Raw genomic sequence first — 22,294 nt, forward strand, 5'->3', positions numbered from 1 at the left:
TGCTGCCCCGTCACGCAAACGCAGCGGGGCTGGCGCGGAGCGGGATCAGCCTTACCTGAGCGCCGCGTGCTTTCCATCGCTGCTCACGCACCTGACCTGCCGGGTCTGGTAGCCGATCTCCACCTCCCCGGCGGGGCGCTGGGCAGGAGAGCCGGCAAGCCCGGCGGCGCTTCGCTCTCCGGAGTCCGACCCCAAATCCAGCATAGTCCTCCCCGCCAGCTCCGCGTCTCTAGGATGGGGCAGGCGGCATTGGCCCCAGGGGCCCAGGCGGAGGCTGTAGGTGTGCCGCTCCTCGCCGAGGGGACAGGCAGGGGCTCCGCAGGCTCTGGACTCGCTCAGGCTGGGGCAGGGCGCTCCGCCGTAGAGCGGCGGGGCGAGCACGGCCCGCGTGCGGTGCTGCAGGCCCCGGGCGCAGCCCGCGCCGCACGGGGACCAGCCCGAGAACTGCGACACCACGCAGTCCCGCGGGCACGGCACCAGGCAGGCCTGCTCGGCCGGCGGCTGCGGGGTGAAGTACTCACAGATCTCGCCGGACACCGCGGTCCCGTTCAGCTTCTGCAGGCAGCGGACGCTGCGGCGCTGCAGCCCGTGCTGAGCCGTGACACAAACCTCGGCTCCGGCCTCAGCGCCCGCCGCCGGGACCAGCCCGCACCTGTCCCATCCCGAAACCTCCCACTCGAACAGCTCCAGGTGCCAGTCGCAGACTTTAAAGCACCTCCGCTGGCTCTCGGGCTTGTCCTGCTGGTCGCAGTTGGCGTGGAACGTGGTCCAGCCCTCGGCGTGGGTGCACCAGACGGCGCGGCTGCGAACGCCGCCCGAGCCGCAGTCCCCGATGCAGCGGCCCCAGTGACCTGCAAGAGAGGGGCTGGTGAGTGAGGGCCGCCAGCGCTGCCCCGCGGAGCTGGCCGGCACCGGCGCCACGCCGAGCCAGCGCCGAGCCAGCGCCGAGCTGCCACCGAACCGCCACCGAACCGCCACCGAGCCAGCGCCGAGCCGCCACCGAGCTGCCACCGAGCTGCCACCGAGCTGCCACCGAGCTGCCACCGAGCCGCCACCGAACCGCCACCGAACCGCCACCGAGCCAGCGCCGAGCCGCCACCGAGCTGCCACCGAGCTGCCACCGAGCTGCCACCGAGCCGCCACCGAGCTGCCACCGAGCTGCCACCGAGCTGCCACCGAACCACCGCCGAGCCAGCGCCGAGCCGCCACCGAACCACCGCCGAGCCAGCGCCGAGCCGCCACCGAGCCAGCGCCGAGCCGCCACCGAGCTGCCACCGAGCTGCCGCCAAGCCGCCACCGAACCACCACCGAGCCACCATTGAGCCACCACCGAGCTGCCACCGAACCGCCACCGAGCCACCACCGAGCCAGCGCTGAGCCACCACTAAGCCACCACTGAGCCACCGCCAAGCCACCAGTGAGCCACCGCCGAGCCACCATTGAGCCACCGCTGAGCCACCATTGAGCCACCGCCGAGCCACCATTGAGCCACCGCCGAGCCATCATTGAGCCACTACCGAGCCACCGCCGAGCTGCCACTGAGCCACCACTGAGCCACCATTGAGCCACCATTGAGCCACCACCGAACCACCGCCGAGCCACCGCCGAGCCACCATTGAGCCACCACCGAGCCACCATTGAGCCACCACCAAGCCGCCACCGAGCCACCATTGAGCCACCGCCAAGCCGCCACTGAGCCACCACCAAGCCACCATTGAGCCACCGCCGAGCCACCACCGAGCCACCGCCGAGCCACCAAGTCACAACGCTTTGCCTTGCAAGGGCCATGAAGCCCTTCTCATTCCAGCCCCCTTCCACTATCCCAGATGCTCCAAACCCCAACCTGGCCCTGGGCACTCCCAGGGATGGGGCAGCCACAGCTGCTCTGGGCACTCTGTGCCAGGGCCTCACCACCCTCTGATTAAAGAATTTCTTCCTAACTTCTCACCTAAATCTCGCCTCTCTTAATTTAAATATGTTCCCCCTTCTCCTATCGCTACCTGCCCATGTTAAAAAATATAAATCATATATAAAATATAAGCCATATCCCATCACGTATTAAAAAAGCAAATAACTACCAGCTGGTCCCTAAAATTGGTTAAATGCTTCCTAAAGGCTGCGAGTCGCTTCTCCCAGTGTACTCACATCACTGAATCGCTTGGAGAAATTTGGGGAAAAAAGAAAATGCCTCACAGTGCTTCAAATTAAAGGCAAGCCTTTAATTTCTGCAGCAGTAAAATTCATCCCAAATGAATATTTAATTTCATTTGTACAAATTAATATAAAAAATGATCATAAAAGAACAATCATCTAATAGGAAAAGAAAGTCAAGTTAGATAAGAAGAAAACAGTCTTAATAGAGCAATTAGTCAACAAAATAAACTGCACTGGGAAGCAGCACAGTCATCATCCAAAGGGATAAAACAGTCAGGATAAGTACATGAAAATAATCACCCTCAAGGTACACTGAGTAAATAATTTCCACTTGCAGCACATGGCACTGTGAGAAGTGGCAAAACCATCATTCAGGAGGAGAAATTAAACCAAAATAAAAGCCAGCAATGTAATTTTCAGTTCTGGAGCACACGAACAGACATATGTAATCGTATGAATCTTACTTGAGGATTTACAAGTGAAAGCAATCAGACAAGGCTAAATAGAATGATTTGCCTGTGAAAATATTATTCAATAAAAATCCACCAAATCAAAAAAGTACTGAGGGCTATAAAGTACAAAATTGCCGGCAAACTGAAGAGCAAAGGTAGAGAAAAGCACTCAGGCCGAATCTTAACTATTAAAAGGATTTTGATGATCATCTCAAGGGGGTGTTATCTTGTTCCTAAGTTTAAAAACTTTCCAATACCTCATAAAAGAGCCATTTTGTTCAATACAAACATTGCATATGTAATTCTTGCCTGAAAATACACTGCAACTGCCCTAACAGTTCTATTTCTTCAAGGCAGAAAATGAACTTGTAACAAATAAGTCGATTTATATTAAGCAATGCTACTGTAGTCAATTTTTTTAAAATTGATTTTAAAACTACTGGAATCAGTTAGATGTTCAAACATACACAAAAACCAAAACCAGTCCCATAACAGCTGCAATTATAATCCCAGGTATTTTGTTCAGGCAAGGGTAGTTTCATTGGCAATCCCATTGTTCTTTCTCTGTGAATAGAGGAGTTGATCCTCCAGAGACAGGGGCTTGACATTCTATAATGAAAAATGAAAATAAATAAATAAAAACCCCTGATGCTTTTATTTTTAGGAAAGGAGAGAAAGCAGATAGGAACTGGATATAACTAAACTTCTTTTCCAATAGATCCCATGTTCCTCCTGCCCCATCCTCCAAGCCAGGGCTGCAGCTCTGCCCTCAGTCAGGCACCTTTTGCAGTGGTGGACAGGCTGGGGCAAGAGGAGATTGCAGAGTCCTCAAGGTTTAGACAGCTCCAGCTTTTGCTGAATCCCTCAGGCTATGTGCAAAAATCTTTGTCCTTTTTATGCCTCTGTTTCACACCAAAAGACATCAGCCCAAGGTAAGGACTCAGTCATGACAGATACCTTGAATGGGAAAAGGCAGCATCAACCTCCAGTGTGCTCTACAAGCTGTCCTACACTAATGACAGGCTTTCAACAGAATCCAGGGTGCTTAAAAACTAAGTAATAAAAAAAATTAATCTTTAAATATGCTTTTGAAGTTCAGTTACAGGGAAGAGGTCCATTGACAACTTAAACATTCATCCTTGGTACTTCACCTTGATCTAACAGAATATTCTGTTCTAATGCCACCAAGATTTGAAACCAGGCATCAGATTATGCAAATACTGTCATCTAAAGATAATACTCAAAATTCAGACCTCAAGTCCTGGGTGGCTTTTTATTAACAGAGAAAAGTAGCAATGATTAAGCATCACAACATAATTGTAATTGTGAATGTATTTATTTCTGTGCAGCAATTCAGCAAAGGCAGTTTAGTTTTTAGAGATGCAGACGTTTCAGTACAGGAGAAGTTCCATTTTCACCAGTTTTATTTAAAGTAGAATTTTTTTTTAATTTCCCTTTAGCATTAAAAAGAACGGAATTTTACACATCAACAGGACCTTGAAACACATTAGACCAGTCAAGGATTTACTATTTCTTAAGACAGTGAACTGCATTAAAAATAGCATTAACCCCTCCCTCCCATGGAGGAATGCCAAGCAGTTGCAGCAGAGATCGCTCATCAAACCCAGCACTGCTCTTTCCCTGCTGCACAGAACTCTCCTGGGTGCTGCTCATGAACTGCTCTACTCATGAACAGCAGAATGATCACTCGAACCTTAACAGGATAAGGAGACACTCAGCTGATGCCAGAAGCAAGAATTAGCCATTATTTAAAGTCAGATGTGAATTTAGAATGAAAAATTAAAAAAAAAAAAAAAAAACAAAAAACACCAAGCAAGAACTTGTAAGTAATTACACTGTCATTAGACACATTATAATTTGCAATTATTCCCTGGCAAACATACTAAAAAGAGAGCCTGCTCTTGGCATACCAGGAAAAGAAGCCTGAAAAATAAGGTAAAAAAATCAGATGCAAAACCCATTACTATAGATTATTTTCACTTCCTGACAATCTCCTGAGGACATGGCAGTAAACTTATCCACAGTGTTTCACTGCTTAGTTAAATATCCTGTTCAGTAGCTCAAATGAGGAGAAAGCTGTAAATACTTCCTCGTCAATAGTCCTCTTTGTAATTAGAATTTAATTATTTTTAGAAGGCTCATATTAAATTTACACTTTTCTCAAAATCTGAGTCAATTAAAAGAAACATCCCAGCACAATGTGAATTATAATATTAACTGTGTTATAAACCCACTGGAATTTAGGCATCAGAAGTTTGAACTGCAGAAACATGCTTTATAACTCCCCATCTAGAATGAAAGGCCACTGGTAATTAAAGAAGAAGACTAAATAAGAAGAAATTAATTTCACAGTGATCTGTCTATAGAAAGTACAAAATATGAAGATAAAGGATGGACAGTCTGTCTCCTGTGTGCTGTAACCTAATCAGATACTGGATGGGTGTTTGATCTCATCACAGCAGGACATGGATGGGAACAACAGACTGTGGGTGCACGTGGAAACAGGGAGACTCCAAGCTGGTGTGAGGAAAAACCTCACTGCTGGGAGGATAACCCTGGGAATAGGCTGCCCCAAAGGACAACAGAACCTCATCCTTGGAGGTTTCCAAGATCTGACTGAACAAACCCTGAGAAACCTCAGGGTGTGCATTCAGTGCTGGAGATGCCCTGTGGTGAGGTTCAGTCAGATGACCTCCCGTGGTCCTTTTCCACCTGGGTTCCTCTGTGTAGGAGCATCTAACTGAAAAAAGGCTTTCTCCAGCAGAATGCCAAAAAAAAAAAAAAAAAAAGGTTTTTCACTAATAAATACTACTGAGATATGCAAAGTACCAATAAAGTACACAGCAGAATTAATTAATCCATTAGTCAACCAAGCCAAAGAGAGGTTCAGCCAAATCACTATTTCCAAAAATGAGAAGTGAAACAAAACTTGCTGGGCTCACACAAAAATTGTAACAGACAGATGAGGCGTCTTTGTTTATGAACAACTGTGAACAAACACATCCCACTGTTTCTTCCAGGGCATCTGTAACACTACAAGCAATGACATGAAAGGGATTAATAAGTCAAGACAATCTGTTAAAGCAAAATTACACATTGTTCTGTTTCTCATCTTTTATCAGCCAGAAAGAGCTGTACTATCACCCCATTCAGCTTCTCTAACCCCTTTGAAAACATGCAATAACACAGCAACTAGAGTTTGTTTGATGCTCTGTGCACTGATTTGTTTTTCCTGCCTTCAAGACCTACCTACAACTGCACCATAATTGTGTCTGAAAGGATGCAGTGACATCTGCTCTCTGACACACAGGTCACGCACACATAAGGCAAGCAGGCTATACAGACAATAATTATGCTTTACAGACAAAATAAAACACCAAACTTAAAAGAAGAATCCCAGTAAGAGCTGCTTAGTAAGTATGTTATTGCTTCATAAGAATTGCTAGAATAATTATGCTCTGTTTATTGTGACATTTTAGCTTAATTGAAACCATTTCACCATCAGAGAATTCATTCAATAATAAACATCTCCCACAATGACTCTGTCCCTGTTGCTGTGCTCTGATTTGCAAACTTAGCAGAAGATGAGCAATTAGCAAAACAGAATATTGTGTTAGTAATTTTTATCAGATAAGAGATATGCTCCAGTGAAGGAACACTGAAAAAATTAATGGACAGCCATTGGAATAGTCCTATTTTCTACCCATTTTTACCCTCTCTTTCAGTTTAAGTATCAAATTTAGGAGCAATCATTCAAGACCTTAACAACTTGCTTTTGAACAGAATCTCCTAATTCTTATCCATCATAACAAAGACGTACAACTTCATTTACTGAGGGACATAACTCCTCAAAATCCCTGCAGCATCCACTTTAATTGAATACTTCTGTTTGAAATGTCCCAGAAGCCCTCTGAATGTCATCCTTCCACCAGAGCACGGCTATGGGAAGTGTAAAGCTCCAAGTCAGCCCATGAATTCTGACAACAGGTTAACAACTGACTCAGAGAACACATGAGCCTTATTCCTAATGGCACTACAGCTAATTAATTACTATTAGTAAGAGATAAAAAATAAATTACACTGAATACATTTCATCAGAATAACTGGTTGTTTCATGAGAAGGTTTTAAGAGATTTATGTAATTTTAATGTAATTTTATGAGAATTATGCATGTTTTATGAGATTTGGACTATATTTATTTCTCACATGCCAAAGCTGTTGGAAAATCATACAAACTACAACATAGTTCCTCACCAATATTTTTTTCTTGGCATGATACAAAGGCATTGTGGTTCTTGGCATATTATGCCAAGAAAAGTAATTCTAAAGATTTAGATAAGGATCCTACAGCCACATATTTTCTTGCAGACTAAACAGGCTAAAATCTTGGGAGTCTAGGACACCAGATCTGAGATGTTTCAGTATTTTATAATACACAGTAATGTATAGCTGTAGTTGGCTGAGCTGCACATACCCTTGCTTTCTAAAAGAGCCCTCCTGCCTCCTTGCCCTGCATCTACTGCCACATCTCAGCCAAAACAGAGATTATTTTCCTTGCCTATTCTTAACTGTCTCAATTATTTTCCTATTTATTATTAACAGCAATGCATTAAATCCTTTTGTACTATAATCTATGAAAGATTCTATACAAAAGACTATTGTCCTATTTGCAGCGTGTCACACAGGGCATAAAAAAATTCCTCTGATTCCCAGGATTAATTTTAAATATATGCAGCACTTTTTTAAACTTTCATGACCTACACAAATGAGCAATTCAGCAGCTTAGTTATTAATCTTATTTCAGATCTGAATAAATGTGAAATTTAGTGACTTACAGCCATGCAGCAGTTTGTTCCAATTTTACATTTCAGGTTATTTCCTTATTATCCATATGCTGTAACACTCTAGACACACTCCAGCAAGAAAGACATTCTGCAGCAGAATGTAATGAACACTGCTGTTTATGAAAATACAGAGATTTACTAACCCCTTGGCACTGGAAGGCAGGATTTCCCAATATTAAGAACTAATGTAAACGGTATTAACTGAGCTACTCAATCATGTGCCCACACCCCAGAGACAGCCCAGGGAAAAATATTCTTTCCTTTCAACTCTCAATTAAAAACAGAAAAGTAAAAATTAAAAAAAATAAATAAAATTAAAAAAAAAAAAACCATACATTCCAAAACATTTCTGCCATATTCATCCAACACATTTTGAGGGTCTGTGAAAACAGATTTTTGGCCTTGACAGCAGTAGATATTAGGATATGAGACCATAATGTATATAAGCTTATGCACTGAAAAATAAAAAGAATAAATAGATCTTATCAACAGATTACAACTCTAAATTGTTTACTACATATGAGATTAAAACCACCTCTGTGGTTTTATAAATAGCTATAATCAAACTCTGGCCTTTTTGGAATGCCAAACATCTATGGAAACCAATTCTTTTTAAAAGATAATAGCCTTTGTAAGGTATTTGTAAATGTAACATTAAAGAAATGTTTCTTCAGTCGCTCCAGCTTGACTCTGGTGTTGGTAATCCCCAGTAGGAACTGTTATTTCTCAGTGGAAAAAAAACCAAAAACCAAACCTAGAATCAACACAAGACAGATGACACAGCACCTCCTGTAACACAAACCACCAGTTTACCAGTGGGGGCGGTGGGGAAATCCTGGGCATTGCTGGACACCCCTCTCAGCAGCACCTTCTTCTGAACCCCCAGTTATACTTAAATCTTTTCTCCATCCACAGGAAATTTCAGAAACCCTTCAAGCACAATGAAACAAGAAGTTGAGGATGTTACTCTGATATTTGCACAGAAGTAGCAGGAAGAGAGAGAGATTTGTGAATGAGGTTATTTCTTACTTGGCTGCAGGAACTGGGTGATTCAGAAGTGTCTCCAATTGGATACAGCTCCTTACACCACTGCTTTCACACCAGCAAGCTTCACACAGAGTTTTTTCTGTTTTTCCTACACACTGCCTTCCCCTTGCTGCCCTTCACAGAGGCAGGCACTCTGAGATATTTTTCAAGCATGCAAAGCCTAGGTTTCACCCCATGTCCATGTTCTGCTAACAGCCCAGCTGGGATGCACTCAGCTCTGCAGAGTCCACTTCATCTGCATCTTCACAAGGAACCTCAACAAACACATCCCAGAACAGTTTGGGTTGGAAGGGGCCATAAAACATCATCTCATTCCAATTTCCTGCCATGGACAAGGACACTTTCCACTAGACCAGGTAACACCAAGCCCCATCCAACCTGGCCTTGAACACTGCCAGGGAAATGGGGCAGCCACAGCTTTTCTGAGCCAAGATCTCAGCACCCTCACAGGGAAGAACCCATGAACAGTGAAGACTGGCACTCGTGGAAGGGAACCACAGTAAGAAACTTTCTGCCAAAGGTCACTGCTCTGAGGCAAGGCCTTAGTGGGACAGCTTGGGGGGAGGCACTGGCAGCAGTTCAACATCTGCTTATTCGAGCTCCAAGACACACAGAGAATTCTTATTTAAGTTCTGTAATAATTCATTACCAAACAAACACCAAAGATAGAGCCCAACCCCTCTTCCAAACTGTGGCAACTGCGGTTTCTAATTTTCTTACTCTTTCATGAGCCTTAAATTATGTTTGTTCATTGAAAAAAAAAAAACAGCAACATTTAAAAATTGTTTCAGAGAAATAAAGTTGTGAAATAATATAGCAATCTGCACACCTGCAAAACCTTTCTGAAGTATCCAAATATACTTCACAAACACATTATCACAGAAACACATGCATCCCCCTCCAGACATCATTTTAAGGGAGAACTATAATTTTTCTGCTTAACTTCATCCTATTTCCAACTTACATATTTTATAACCCACCACAGCCCAGAAGCCCACATACATTTTCAGCTACTACAGCAATCAATATGCAATGGTAAAGGAATGGAAATGCAGAGCTGCACATGGAGATGCTACCAAGTGTGGCTGGGGTGAAACAGAGGAGCTGCTTTCCCTGTCCCTCAGCCTCCTGCAGAGCTGATGTACCTACAGATGTGTTCTCCTGGGGATGTTCTCCAGGTGGGACCTCTGGTGAGCCCACCTGGAGCAGCCCCTGTCCCCTTGCTCTGGAGCAGAAGTGGGGCTGGCCACAGCGCTTGGAACAGAAAAGGTAAAACACAGACATCATGTACTGCTACAGAAATACCTTCTCAACCATATGGGCCACTCATTATTCCTAATAAACATTACAGAAGAGCTATACAATGGGCAGGAGCCCCATGGAGCCCAACTGCTGCTAATTAGTATTTCTGCAAAGATGGAGAACACCTATAATAATGATTCCCTGGCAACAGCATAATTAATTCATATGAAAAGTTCTATTTTTAAACATGTGCACTATTAATTCTATAAAAACTGGACAGAGGTTATTGTAGAACTTTACAAATTGTTTTTACTGGGCATTTTCACTTTATTTACAGTCCATATTTAGTTATCCCCTTTCAATTATTAAAAATTAAATTTCATTTACTCTAGACATTCCATATTCTTGAGGGAAAGCATTTTGGAAAAGCACAACTCACTGTGTTGTGTGGGAATAGCTGTGCAGGAATAAACCAAATGAGAAGCTATGGCAAAATGTGGAATATAAGTGTTCTCCAGCAGTAAATCAACTTCACTGTCCCACAGACACAGTGAGCACTGACAGGAGGGTTGGCTGAGAGGGACAAAGAGATGCAGTTTCCAGTGCATAGCAGGCTGAAAGGTCTTGAGATGCCAGTGGTTTTCCTTTCAGGGAAGGACAGACATACAGCACATTCTAAAACAAAACAAACAAACAAGTGCAAAACCAAAAGAAACAATCCCAAAAACTAAAGACAAAAAAAAAAACCCCACCAAAAAAAAAAAAAAAAAAAAAAAACAAGTTAAATCCAGTTCACAAAAGTTCAGTTTGAAGGGGGGGAAATAATTAATGTAATAGGAAAGCCAAAACAAAGACAATAATGTCCTAACGGAAATAAACTTCCATCACATCATAAATTCTGCTTCTTGACAGCAGAACAGAATACTAAAATGCTTCAGTTTGCACTCAGGGAACATGATTACCTCATTCAGGCTTGCAGGTGTTAAGATAAGAAAAATCTTGGGAATATTGTGCAAAGAATTACAAAATATAACTAAACACATAATATCTGGATGAGTATGTGAAGAAAGAAAAATCTCCATCCCATCTGGAGGCAGATTTTGCCAGGCATCATTCCAAACAACTGCACATGCAGGTAAGTGAGAGCAAAATATGGTCAGGTTAAGATCTGAACATCAGGCAGACTGAGATCCAGGGATTGTATGAAGGGGTTGTATTAACCCATTAAATTTTCTTCTGGTTTTAATTTTCATTTCATTTTTTCCTCTTCCAGCTGAGATTGATTCAATGGAGCAAAAGCCAGCAATGCTCTGAGGATAAACAGAGGAGAGAGTACAGAGAAGATATTTTGGGCCATAAATTGTGTCTGGCCCTTACCAGGAGCCCAAGAGTTGCAAGTCCAGCAAGGTGCTAACCCACAGTCCAGGCTGGGAACAGAGACTTTAGGGGAAGGGGCAGAGTTTGGGAGGGGTTTTTTCAGTATCTGCACTTCTGAAATAAAGAAAGCTGAAAGCAAAGCGTCAGTTCCAGTAAGTTAAATATGGAAGTGTTCAAACACCAAACTGCACCCTGAAGTTACTTAGGGGTCAGCCTTACCAGAGTGGTAGATCTTCGCTACCTCTCTGGCAGGTGTTCTGCTCTCACTGTCCTGAATTTATAGTGCTTTTGCATTTCTGAATAGCCTTCATCTATCACTAAAATCCTCACAGATGGACACCTTTACTCACATTTTCACAGTTTCAGCACCAGGGATAAAACCATCTCCCCTGAGATGTTTAAACAGCTGATAATACAGAATCCTGAGGCTGGTTTTGCTAGCACAGCCCCACATTTCTTTCAAAAACCACTGCCAGATGTGGCAGGCAGCATTCAGGTTTTCTATTGGCTGAGCAGAGATGAACAATCTTGAACTTGGAAATCTGGTCACTGTTTCCATAAAAAAAATCTCACACCCTGATTTTTTGAAATAAAAGAATGATGACATGGGAAAATATTGGTTACAGATGCACATATGCTGTACATTTATTTCGCATCCAAACAAAGGCATCTGCCACCACAATGCTAGCCCACACTTTGCAAGATTTTTTAGAAGCAGACGGTTCTTACACATAAGTAATCATTTAACAAGGCCTCAGAAAATGCAGCCCTTAATAGATTTAATTAACAGGTTAATGATGTGCATAGCATGCATGCTCTCAAAAGCAAAGATTTTCACATTAAGCTTGTTTCTGTTTCACAGAAGCAGCTTTCTGTAGAATATCTGTGCTAATGTAATTACACATCTGGCACTTCTGCTGCTTTCAATTGCAGAGATATTTACAAACAGTACTAGTAATTTGCACAAGAGCATCTATCTGGCCTACTGTTTTACACTAGAAATAAAGATTTTTGCATGAAAATCCAACTGCAGAGAGTCCTCTTTTGCACTCCTGAGTGGTTCTATTGAATATATAAAACGATAATTTAGCCTGTACAATAAATCTAACACTAATGTCATGACTGCCTGAGATACCTGCATAAACTAAGCCTGCCTCGGGTTCACCTTGATATAAAGGGGTCAAGTAAAAATTTTTAGATAATTCTAAATTAAACATCAGCCCTGGTAATCACCTCTGGTCCCCTGTGCCACCACATGGCAAAACTAATGTTTTAAAATATAATTTCTTGGCGATGTTCATTCATCATCCTCCCTGTAACTGGGAAATGATCAAAAACCAGGCCAGAATAATAGAAATCCCACATTATCTCTACCAGTATTGTCAAGATAATGCAGTGGTTATTAATTTAAATACGCCTCAAAGAACTATCACAACTTCAAACACGATTCAAGAAGATAAAAGGCCATTCCTGCCTCAAGCTGCCTTCAGTTCAATTTAGGTCACATTTAGGTTCATCAGATAGCACCTAAAATCCCTCAACTTACTAAATATTGACAGAAGATGTTGCTGCCCCAGTGTTTAATCAAAGGAGTGGATGAGCCCAAAGTCCTGGCTGAAAGCAGATGCTATCAAAGGAACCTTCCAACACCTGCTCAAGCTCAGGAATGGCAGAAAAGATAAGCCAAGACAAATATCCCTTTCCCTTTCATATGCTAAGGCACATCTGATTAAGAAAAACCATACATTATTTAATAAAAGGAAAAGGATATATGTGTGAATGTGCATAATGTATATAACTGATGTCAAATATTTTAGTACATGCTGACAGACATATAAATATGTGCTATGAGATATTTATATCCAAATTATCCCATTTTGCTCACATTTTGGAATCAATCGGTGTTTTCTTGCTCAGTCTGTATCCCACACACCAGAAGCATATGTAAAATGTCATGATTGCCATACCATGGACTGCCATACCATGGGTTCTGAAATACTGGAGCCAGCTCCAAACCCTTCTCACAAGAGACACCTCCAGTGCCTTGGAGGTCATGATGGAGGCTCTGGATACTTCTGAAAATCAGATTATGACAGGCAATGGACAAAACACTGAAATCTGGTCACCTAATTATTCCAAATCCCCTGAGAGGAATGCAGACAGGCAGAATGAGGAGTGATTTTGGGCAACAGGGCAATAAAAACACTTAGCTAATAATCCTGAACCACAGATTTCAAGTGGCTTTTAGTTTTGCTTCTTTTATATGAGTAAGCTGTTTCCCTATGAACCTGCTCATTAGCATGCCCCAGCTGGTTCATTAACCAGTACATGAAGATTCAGTATCACCACAAGAAAACAAATAAACTACTACAGAAAGAAATTCCTTAAGAAATGGTGAGGGCTATCCAGGCTCTTCCAGAAGGAAATCCAGCTCTTGGTCTTCTCCCCAGGTTTAAAAAATTGCAAAGTTCAGAGCAGAGTCTGTGTAACCATCCACCAGCCACAGGAAACCTGTCTACACCCACAGCAGATGGGGAACACTCAGCTGTAGACAAACCAGAGTGGTACTTGAGTGAAATAAGAAAAATTGGCTTTCCCACTAAGGATACTGACATAACTGGTCTTAATTGAGTTTTAATTCCACTAGGAATTCTTTAATTCAGTGAAGCCACTTGGAAATGGTATTCTATTATAAATGTCTATTCCTTTCTTATGATTCCCATAACAATATTTCAGAATATTCCGAGGTAAATAAGGCAGTTTGATTTGGGATCCTTTGAACAGTAAGCCATATATTTTACATATACAAAGAGAAATGATTGGTCAAATGCAAAAATCAATGCAGAAAAGGGAGCTAGGAAAATGCAATCCATATTCATTATATGTTTAAAACATTTACAGTCTGCCCTATCTGAAGTTTAGAAATTCAAGATATTCATCATCTTTGAAAATTGATCTTAAATGACTTGCATTCCTTCTGCCATGATGCAGAAAGATTTTTGGTTTATATCTAATCTTGATACTGCTGCACATATATAAAGGGTCTTCCAAAAAGCACAGGAAAGCAAAACCAGGCTGTATATGGCTAATAATCTGCATAAACTTCAGGTCTTTTTAAAACAAACAGAAATTCCAATTCCTTTAAACAATATTTACTGTTCACAGGATGTGTTCTTTTAAAAATCCTTTCTTAAAGCTGGTATGCTAAATTTAAACTGTTTCTACTTTAACACCTGAAGAACAGAAAAGAGGAAAACACCTCCTGGCCTCTGAGCTTGCTCACTGTAAGGCAATGTAGGCTGCATTGTCATAGGTTCTTTTATTTAAAGACCACTTAGTTTTGTTGTCCCATCACTCTTCCCAAAGCAGTTCACTGTACCATATTCCCATTCTCCCAAGTATTCTAACTTAAACCAATAAACACTCTTGACAGACAAACCAAGCAACTAAATCCTCTTCCACAGTCATTTTTATTCATGCAAAACCACAGTATTAATGATTAGTCAGTCACCATTTCCATTTATCTAAATTTGCCTGGTTATAACAGTTGCTGCCCAAAGAATTTTCCCCTGATAATGACAGATGTGTGATCACACACCTTATCCACAGATAGCCTTATTTATTTCCACAAGCCATCAGTTTGCACCAGACTATGAAAACAGAAGCTTCCCACCATGTGTCCAGAAAGCCTCACACCAAACTTTGCAATAAAGAGAGAATAAAACAGTGTATGCACTCCTACATTGCCCTGTATCCTCCTGGCCATTCAGGACAGCTTCCTGCAGGATCCTAGAGAAGAAACCATCAACATGAGCATCATATTTCTCCTGGGAGAAGACTCCTGTGCTGACAACCCACCACCTCCCCAGGGTGACACCCCAGCCTTAGGACGCATGGGAGCAAGGGGACAGTAACACCAGGAAAGGTGCACAAGGTGGGAGCTGTGTGAAAATAACTGCATTACTCCTCTCCCCTCTAATAATTAAATCTGGACTAACAATGATGACCCCCTTGCAGCTTCAGCCACATTGCCATTAATTAATTGACTTTATTTATCTCTTCCTCCTTGACCAAGAGGAGAAAAAACTTTAGCTTGCAACACCTTGACTCATATTAAGAGATGGACTCTCCTTCTCAGCCCATACAGATCTGTGTGCTTTTATTCCTGAAACTGCAATCCCAAATCCCACTGGGACTGCAACAAACCAGGAACAGGGAATCAGGTTCTGCTAGACCAGCCTGGGCAGAGCAATGCCAGAGCACTGGTAAACACACAAGTGCCTGCTGTAATGCAACAAATTCAAATCCTGAGTCTTGGGAATAAATCAGTCTCAGTAAGTAGAGATAAAGATGTTTTGCATCAGCCCTCACAGTCTTTACATTTATTAGATACTGCAATGCCTGGGAAAAACAAGTCACTATGGCTCCCTGACTACAAAGTTCAGAGTCTTGGGTATTGACAACAGACCTTAATCTTTTCAAATAATTCATTTCATTTCACATTTAATAGCCGAAGAACACTGTGCATAACAAAGAGACTTATGATAGAAACAGATTTTATTTTTTTAAACATATTATTAAATTCTTCCTTAGATTAAGGATGTACTAAAGCCCTTCTCAAATTACATATGTGAATAAACCCATCCATAACAACAAGTCTTAAGGGCTTTCTATATTCATAATTTATGGGAAAAACAGATTTTCCCTATCAAAACTTTGGTGAGGCTTGAAAACACCTTTTTATGGTCACCCTAAAAAACTCTTCAAAATCAAGCAATTAGAATGGAATTGCTTATACAAGCTACATTAAAATATTAACTCAGCATCAAGAATATAGATAAAGGGCATGCAGCAGTAAGAACAGCATGTGCCATCAGGCCAATAGGGATTACAGCATTCAACAGCTGGACCATTAGAACAAGACACTGGGTGCCAATCACACTGATAAAAAGTAAGGGAGGGTTTACTGATCACCATGCCCCAGGGAGGAGGAAGAACAGCTGCTATTTCCTGCAGAATCCATCACATTTCCTCTCTTCAGGGAATTCAAGCCCCATACAAATAAATTGGTTGGGCAGGCATAAGAATTCAGTTTTTTCCAGCCTATTTTTGTGTATGTGTTTGCCAGCTCAAGGAGAAAAACACTGTTACAGAAAGACTAAATCTCTCTCCCTGCAACATCCATGTTCTTCACTCAGGGGGTTTGCAGTGTCAGGACCAGCAGACACTTGACAGAAGCATCCATGGCATCATCTTCCAAAGGGAAATAGGAACAAACTGGTCTCTATTTTGTCAGTTTGAGGTGAGCAGAGTCCACATTCCTACTCGGTTTTTCATTTAACTCTATCCTAAATTTTGGATGCTGAACTAATTGCTAAGTTTCATCTATGAACTTCAGCTTGCCAAGAAACATTTTTCAGTAACTTCTTTGAATTTCCAAGTGGGTATCAGGCTGTTATATAATTTCTTTCAAGAATCGACTCAGACTTGCTTCCCACTGACGCCTAATCCATATTGCAATAATAATGTAAATTATCTCTGAGGAGTGGTTAGACGTTGTGGTCAGATCACATTGCAGGCAGACAAGCTCAACCAATATGTAAACTGTGAGGGAGAATGGTAAATGTGCTGATTATGTAAATGGAATTGTTTGAAGTCAAAGATGCGGGCCTGTATTTCACTGATAAAATGTGTAAAATAGGAAAAAACACTGCGTAAGCAATTAAATTTAACTTTCTAATCAATAAAAGGCAAACTGGGACCTAAATCCACTTTATGGGATTTAGGAATCAAAGTCTTCCTGAAACTCAAAGACAGCTGTGATGCCCATTTGACTAGAGGGGAACTTACTGTAAGACAAAAATGTCACATTCTATCTTGATACCACACACAAGAGCGTCATGTGTCATTAGATTAAGATAATTTGGTCTAATGATGCTCCTGATCTTTAGTTTGGCTTGCATTCTTTATAAATAAAGCTGTGCTCTCAACACTTTTCATGGCAGCATCTCACAGGAGTTTGGCAGATGAGCTCACCTGCCCTTGGTAATGCTTTGGATTAATTTTTTGTAGGTCCAGCATTTCTCCAAAGACTCCAGAGATAGGAAGGATATTGTGCCTTTAAACTTGCTCTTCATTTCAAATGTTTCCATGTTGGCAGAACTTGGGTTGGTACCAACATTCTCAGAGCTGCAAAGCATCAAATCTCCCACCTTGTCCTGTGAGGAGGCCACACAAAAACCAAACGTGGCTGCCCAAAAAAGAGTCGGAGCATGACTTTGATTTCACTGCTGGCTGCCAAACACAGAGTCCACTTCATTTTTCTTTCTCTCCTCATTCACCCATTTCACACAATCATAGAATAGTTTGGGTTGGAAGGATTTTAAAGATCATCTCATCCCAAACTCTGCCATGGGCAGGGATACTTTCCACTAGATTAGGTAGCTCCAACCTGGCCTAAAACACTTCCAGGGGCCTCCACAACTTTTCTGGCAACCTGTCCCAGTGCCTCACCACCCTCACAGGAAAGAAATCTCATTTTCCTATGTTGCCACCGAAACATGGCACAATCTGCCACCAAACACAAACTCCTCTGCTTCACAGAACCCCAAAAATTCAGCAGCTTCTACAGACACTGCTTATGCCACGCTTCTTCTTTACCATTACCTGAGAATTGCTATTCTATATTTTACCTGCCGTGAGCTGCACCTTTATCCATTTCTCAGCTTTGTAAAGCACTGTGCAGGGTCACAGTCTTATTGAAACAACAAACACTTTTACTGGTGACATTTCCACATATGAAAAACAACTGGGAACTACATGCAACATGTGCATATAAACACACTCAGAGGTGTCTACTGATGCAGGAATTACTGAAGGAGAAATTTAGAGCGCACAGTTGGGGCTGCAATGGTCAGGCTTCAGTCTGAAAAGCACCAAATGACCACCATCTGCAAGGCCTCTGATAGTTCACTAATTAATGATCAAGATTGCATTTGCTTCAGCATCATTTTGTGTTTTTATATGGATATCTTATTTGATTATAATTATCACAGACTGGAGAAGTTTATTAGGGCCAATCATTTCTTAATGCAATTAAAACCCCAGGGGAACAATACAATGTAATTTTTATTGGTGATGAGAGCTTATAACCAAAAGGAAGCCTACTTATTAATCACAATTATTCCAAATGATGAAATTAAAACAAATTGCTTTAATTTTCCAGTAGATTTTTTGTTAATACCTGAGTTAATACCAGTTTGTGTTAAAAGTGGCAGAATGAGCTGATCTTTGGGCTACTCTGGCTCCTCTGTATTCACCTCTTTGGGGAAGGGATTATGCAGCCTTTTTCTCCTCCTGGATGAAATCACCCAGTCTCAAAATAGCTCTCTGGGCTATTGCCTCTGCTTCCCAACCCTGTTAACACAACACCTCTAATTCTTTCCTTTCCACAACACTGTGACACTTCCCATTAAAATGAGTCCAAAAACCATTTCTCCACAGCACAAATAATTATTTATTCTTTCACCCAAAGGTATTAACATGGAGATTTGAGGGTAAAAACAATAAGAAGTCTCTATGAATGGATTCTATGTACATAAACCTTAATCTGCTCTTTTATACATTTTTAGAATACCTCCACCTTGGTGCTGGTAAAACAAATTATTCTCTTCCCCATTCTGTCACTCTCTCTCTATTGTCATCCTAAAGGTGTTCCTTTTCTTTGTCTGCCCAGACAGGAGCCTTTCAGGGTTTAGTATGCTCCTTACTCCAAGCCCTGCTTAAGAAAAGCAATACATAGCACACTGATGGGTGCCACAATGTGATTTATTTCCATTGCACAGTTCCCCACGGTTTCCCCTGAGAACCCAAGTAATCACTGTGAGAACATCTCATCACTGCCACTGGTTTAGCCCCATTTGTTCCCCCTTAAGAGAGCCTTTTGATTTACCACCTAGCATTTAACCAAGATAATATAGTGTGGTCCAAATTCCACTATAGAATTCTAAAAAATGTTCAATTTTGAGAAATAATACTTAACTAGTCAATCTACACTGGCTGGCTGTTTGCACAGCTGTTTCCATACAATATAGACAACATCCTACTATTCCTTACACCACACTGTTTAAGCATTTTGTAGTTCTGATGATTGAGATACAGTATCTGATATGCCATACAAAAACTGGAAAGAAACTACCCTAAAAAAAAAAAAAAAAAAGTTAAAAAAAAAAAATTTAGATTTTCTTAGCAAAAACAGACCTAAGAAAATAGTCTGCAGAGGAATAAAAGGCAGATCAGGAAAATACAAGCCAGCATCACCCTTCTGCTGGGATATTTACACCAGAACAGGTTTTCCATCAGCAGGTGCAAGCAGGGGCACCCAGAGCCAGGACACCTCACAGGAGCCAAGGAGAGCCACAGAGGCACAGTGGGAAAAGGCTGGCTTCTATATAAATCAGCTTCCTCTGATTGTTCTTATGAATTACATAAGAGAAATACCAGAAGAGCCAACTGTGACTGGCACGGAGCAATTTTGTAAGTGTGCTTAATAGCACAGAATACAAGCATTTCTTCCTGCATCAATATTCCACTGTAAAAGCTTTTCTCCTGAGGCTTAGAGAAATCCTTCCTCCTCTAATCCTGTTTTCCAGTGACAACTTAAGAACTGAAATAGCAATAATTTACCATCTCCAGTGCTAATTCACTAACTGCCAAACCCTTTTTTCTCTCTGCTGTTCTACTCATCCAGCAGGGCTCCGTATCCTCATGGAACACAAGTTTGAATTGTTCAGCTCAGTGAGGGGAAGCATGGATGGGTAGAGAAGGATGGGGAACCACTTCTTAAATTATACATTATATATTTTAATTTCTACTCTTTGAAAGGAATACCAAAATCCTCTTGTATCAAGGCCACTTAGCTCAAGGCAGTGATGCTTAAACTCTCCAGCCCCACTGGACACCCAAGACTGGACACCTTGTGTCCCAGAACAGTAGTTTATAATCATTTGTAATATACAGAATTCCTATTAATTTCAAATACTTATTTTTTTAAAAAAGCTTCCTTTAATAATTCAGCACTTCCTGTGTTTGTGAATTTATTTGCAGCAGCTCATATGCTCACCGAACCTTGCACTGGCAGCATCATCTGGATTTACCACTGTTGTGCTGTTAATCACACTTGTCAATTATGAATTGCAACAATCAGAATGCTGCTTGATCTTTAAATATTTCAGAACTAATAAAACAGTGAGATATATATAAATATATTTACACATATATGAAGAGGTCTAAGAACAGGATACACACTTGCTTCAGACTTCAAGTCTCATATAATTGCACAGCAGACACTTTAAGGGCAGGTTAAGTACTTTTCCTTTTTTTTTTATATATATATGACTGGTGCCAGTTCTGAACCAGAATACTATTTCATCCCAAAATGGAACACTGCACAGTCTGAGTCAATGCCTGTGAAAAATCAGTGGAATACTTAGACATATTTTTATGTGTTTTTATGATAAAAAAAGAAAAATTCTATGCCTGCAGTGTGACTCAGTGTCAATTAGACACCAACACCTCAGGCATTTTCCTTCTCGTTTGATACTCAACTCCACAAATATAAGTTCAAAGGGAAGAGTTTTTCCAAGCCCACAATTGGGCATATCATGTGTTCCCTATGAAATGGAAATCACCTTGTAGTAGTGGGTAGTGCAGAAACAAAAGTGAACCAGTGTTTTCAAAGGGAAAAATATATTTAAATGTCCTCTATATGTATTTGGGAATTTGCAGCCACCTACAGCCCTGCAATTTCACTTTTGTTACAGATTTTCTGTGAACTGCTTTAAATGGGAGTGCAGATGGAAGAAGAATCACACATAACTAATTTTTATTGACTAGGTGTCAGGACTTGGAGACAAGCCTGTGACAGATACTTGTGATATTTTTGTAAAAACAAAACACCACTGCTGTGAGGATGGGGTGGGTATGAACATGCATTGGCTGGTCATAAAGGCCCTCAAGGGAAGAGCCCTCAAGGGTTAATTGAGAGCAATCAGCTTTTCCAGCAGCAAGCTGGGAGCACCCAGGTGATGGCCACATGTGGACCTTCTGCCCAGAGAAGCTCCTCTTCCACTATACAGACACAGCTGAGCTTAAAGATAGTCTTTATATAAAGCTCTGAATTCTCCCACTCTTTCTGTAGGAATATACACATATAAGTCACCTTTCAAAAAGTATTTTGCAGGTATTACCTCAGAAATCCTTACTTTCAGGAGGCATATCCTATTAATTACCTGGAATGTTTTTAAGCCCTGAGAAGTAGATGCCAAAATGGTCTGCTGAGCCACAAAATGCTGAAAACTGGGCAGATTTATGGGGATAGATGGGGGAAGACTTAATTCACTTACACGATGCAAAACCAGGTTAAAAAGGAAAAGAAAAAGCATGCACGTGCCTTCCATTGTGAACAGCTTTCTGAGCAGAAACTGAACTGTCAGAGCTCCTTGAATCTGAGTTTAAATTGTGATTTTCATTTCTGCAACCTTGCCATTACCCATCCACACCAAACATTAAGCTCCTAATTAAATAACACAGATTTCATCCACAGTTCTGCCCTAGCAGTGCTATTCTCAGCCTCTCTTTGCCCCTCAGAAAAAGTCCACTAACATTCAACTGTTTCTATCTTAACTGACCCAATCTTGCAAGAAATATTCTACCAGCAGAGATCAACGGGATGCACCAGTATAGCAAAGTCCCTGATTCTCCATCTTAAATTGATTCTTTTCTCCTTCATACATATAATCTCTTAAGCCCTACATTCAATATTTTTGCACAGCCTATAATGTGTTCCTCGCACACAAACAGCAGCTCCAAACTCATTCCCTGCTCTTCACCATGAAGTGCAGCTCAATACAGAGGAACAAACACCTCATTTTCACTGGAGACCCAGGGAAGGAGATCCCACATGGCCATGGCTGCAGGGGACAGACCGAAACACTGAAAACTGCCTCAGTGGAAAATTTCAACCACCCACATCTTTTGTGTTTCTATACCCAGCCCCTTAGCTAGGGAAAGTACATATTTGCACCTAGACTGAGACAGAAAAACCCAGAAAATATTTATGGCAAAGTAATACTTGTATTGCTCAACCAAATTTATAGT

At 41.6% G+C, this 22,294-nt stretch overlaps 1 protein-coding gene across 3 annotated transcripts in view; it reads right to left on the reverse strand.

The window, feature by feature from the left end:
• Window positions 1-22,294, reverse strand: part of THSD7B (thrombospondin type 1 domain containing 7B) — a 295,736-nt gene that overhangs the window by 190,280 nt on the left and 83,162 nt on the right. For all 3 annotated transcript variants that reach the window (XM_077784906.2, XM_085584846.1, XM_085584844.1), the window contains exon 4: window positions 56-851. In XM_077784906.2, the coding sequence (XP_077641032.2) occupies window positions 56-851 (796 nt within the window). The remainder of the gene's footprint in view (window positions 1-55; window positions 852-22,294) is intronic.

Source organism: Lonchura striata, chromosome 7, assembly GCF_050655825.1.
Source record: "Lonchura striata isolate lonStrDom1 chromosome 7, ASM5065582v1, whole genome shotgun sequence".
NCBI classification, from domain to species: Eukaryota; Metazoa; Chordata; class Aves; order Passeriformes; family Estrildidae; genus Lonchura; species Lonchura striata.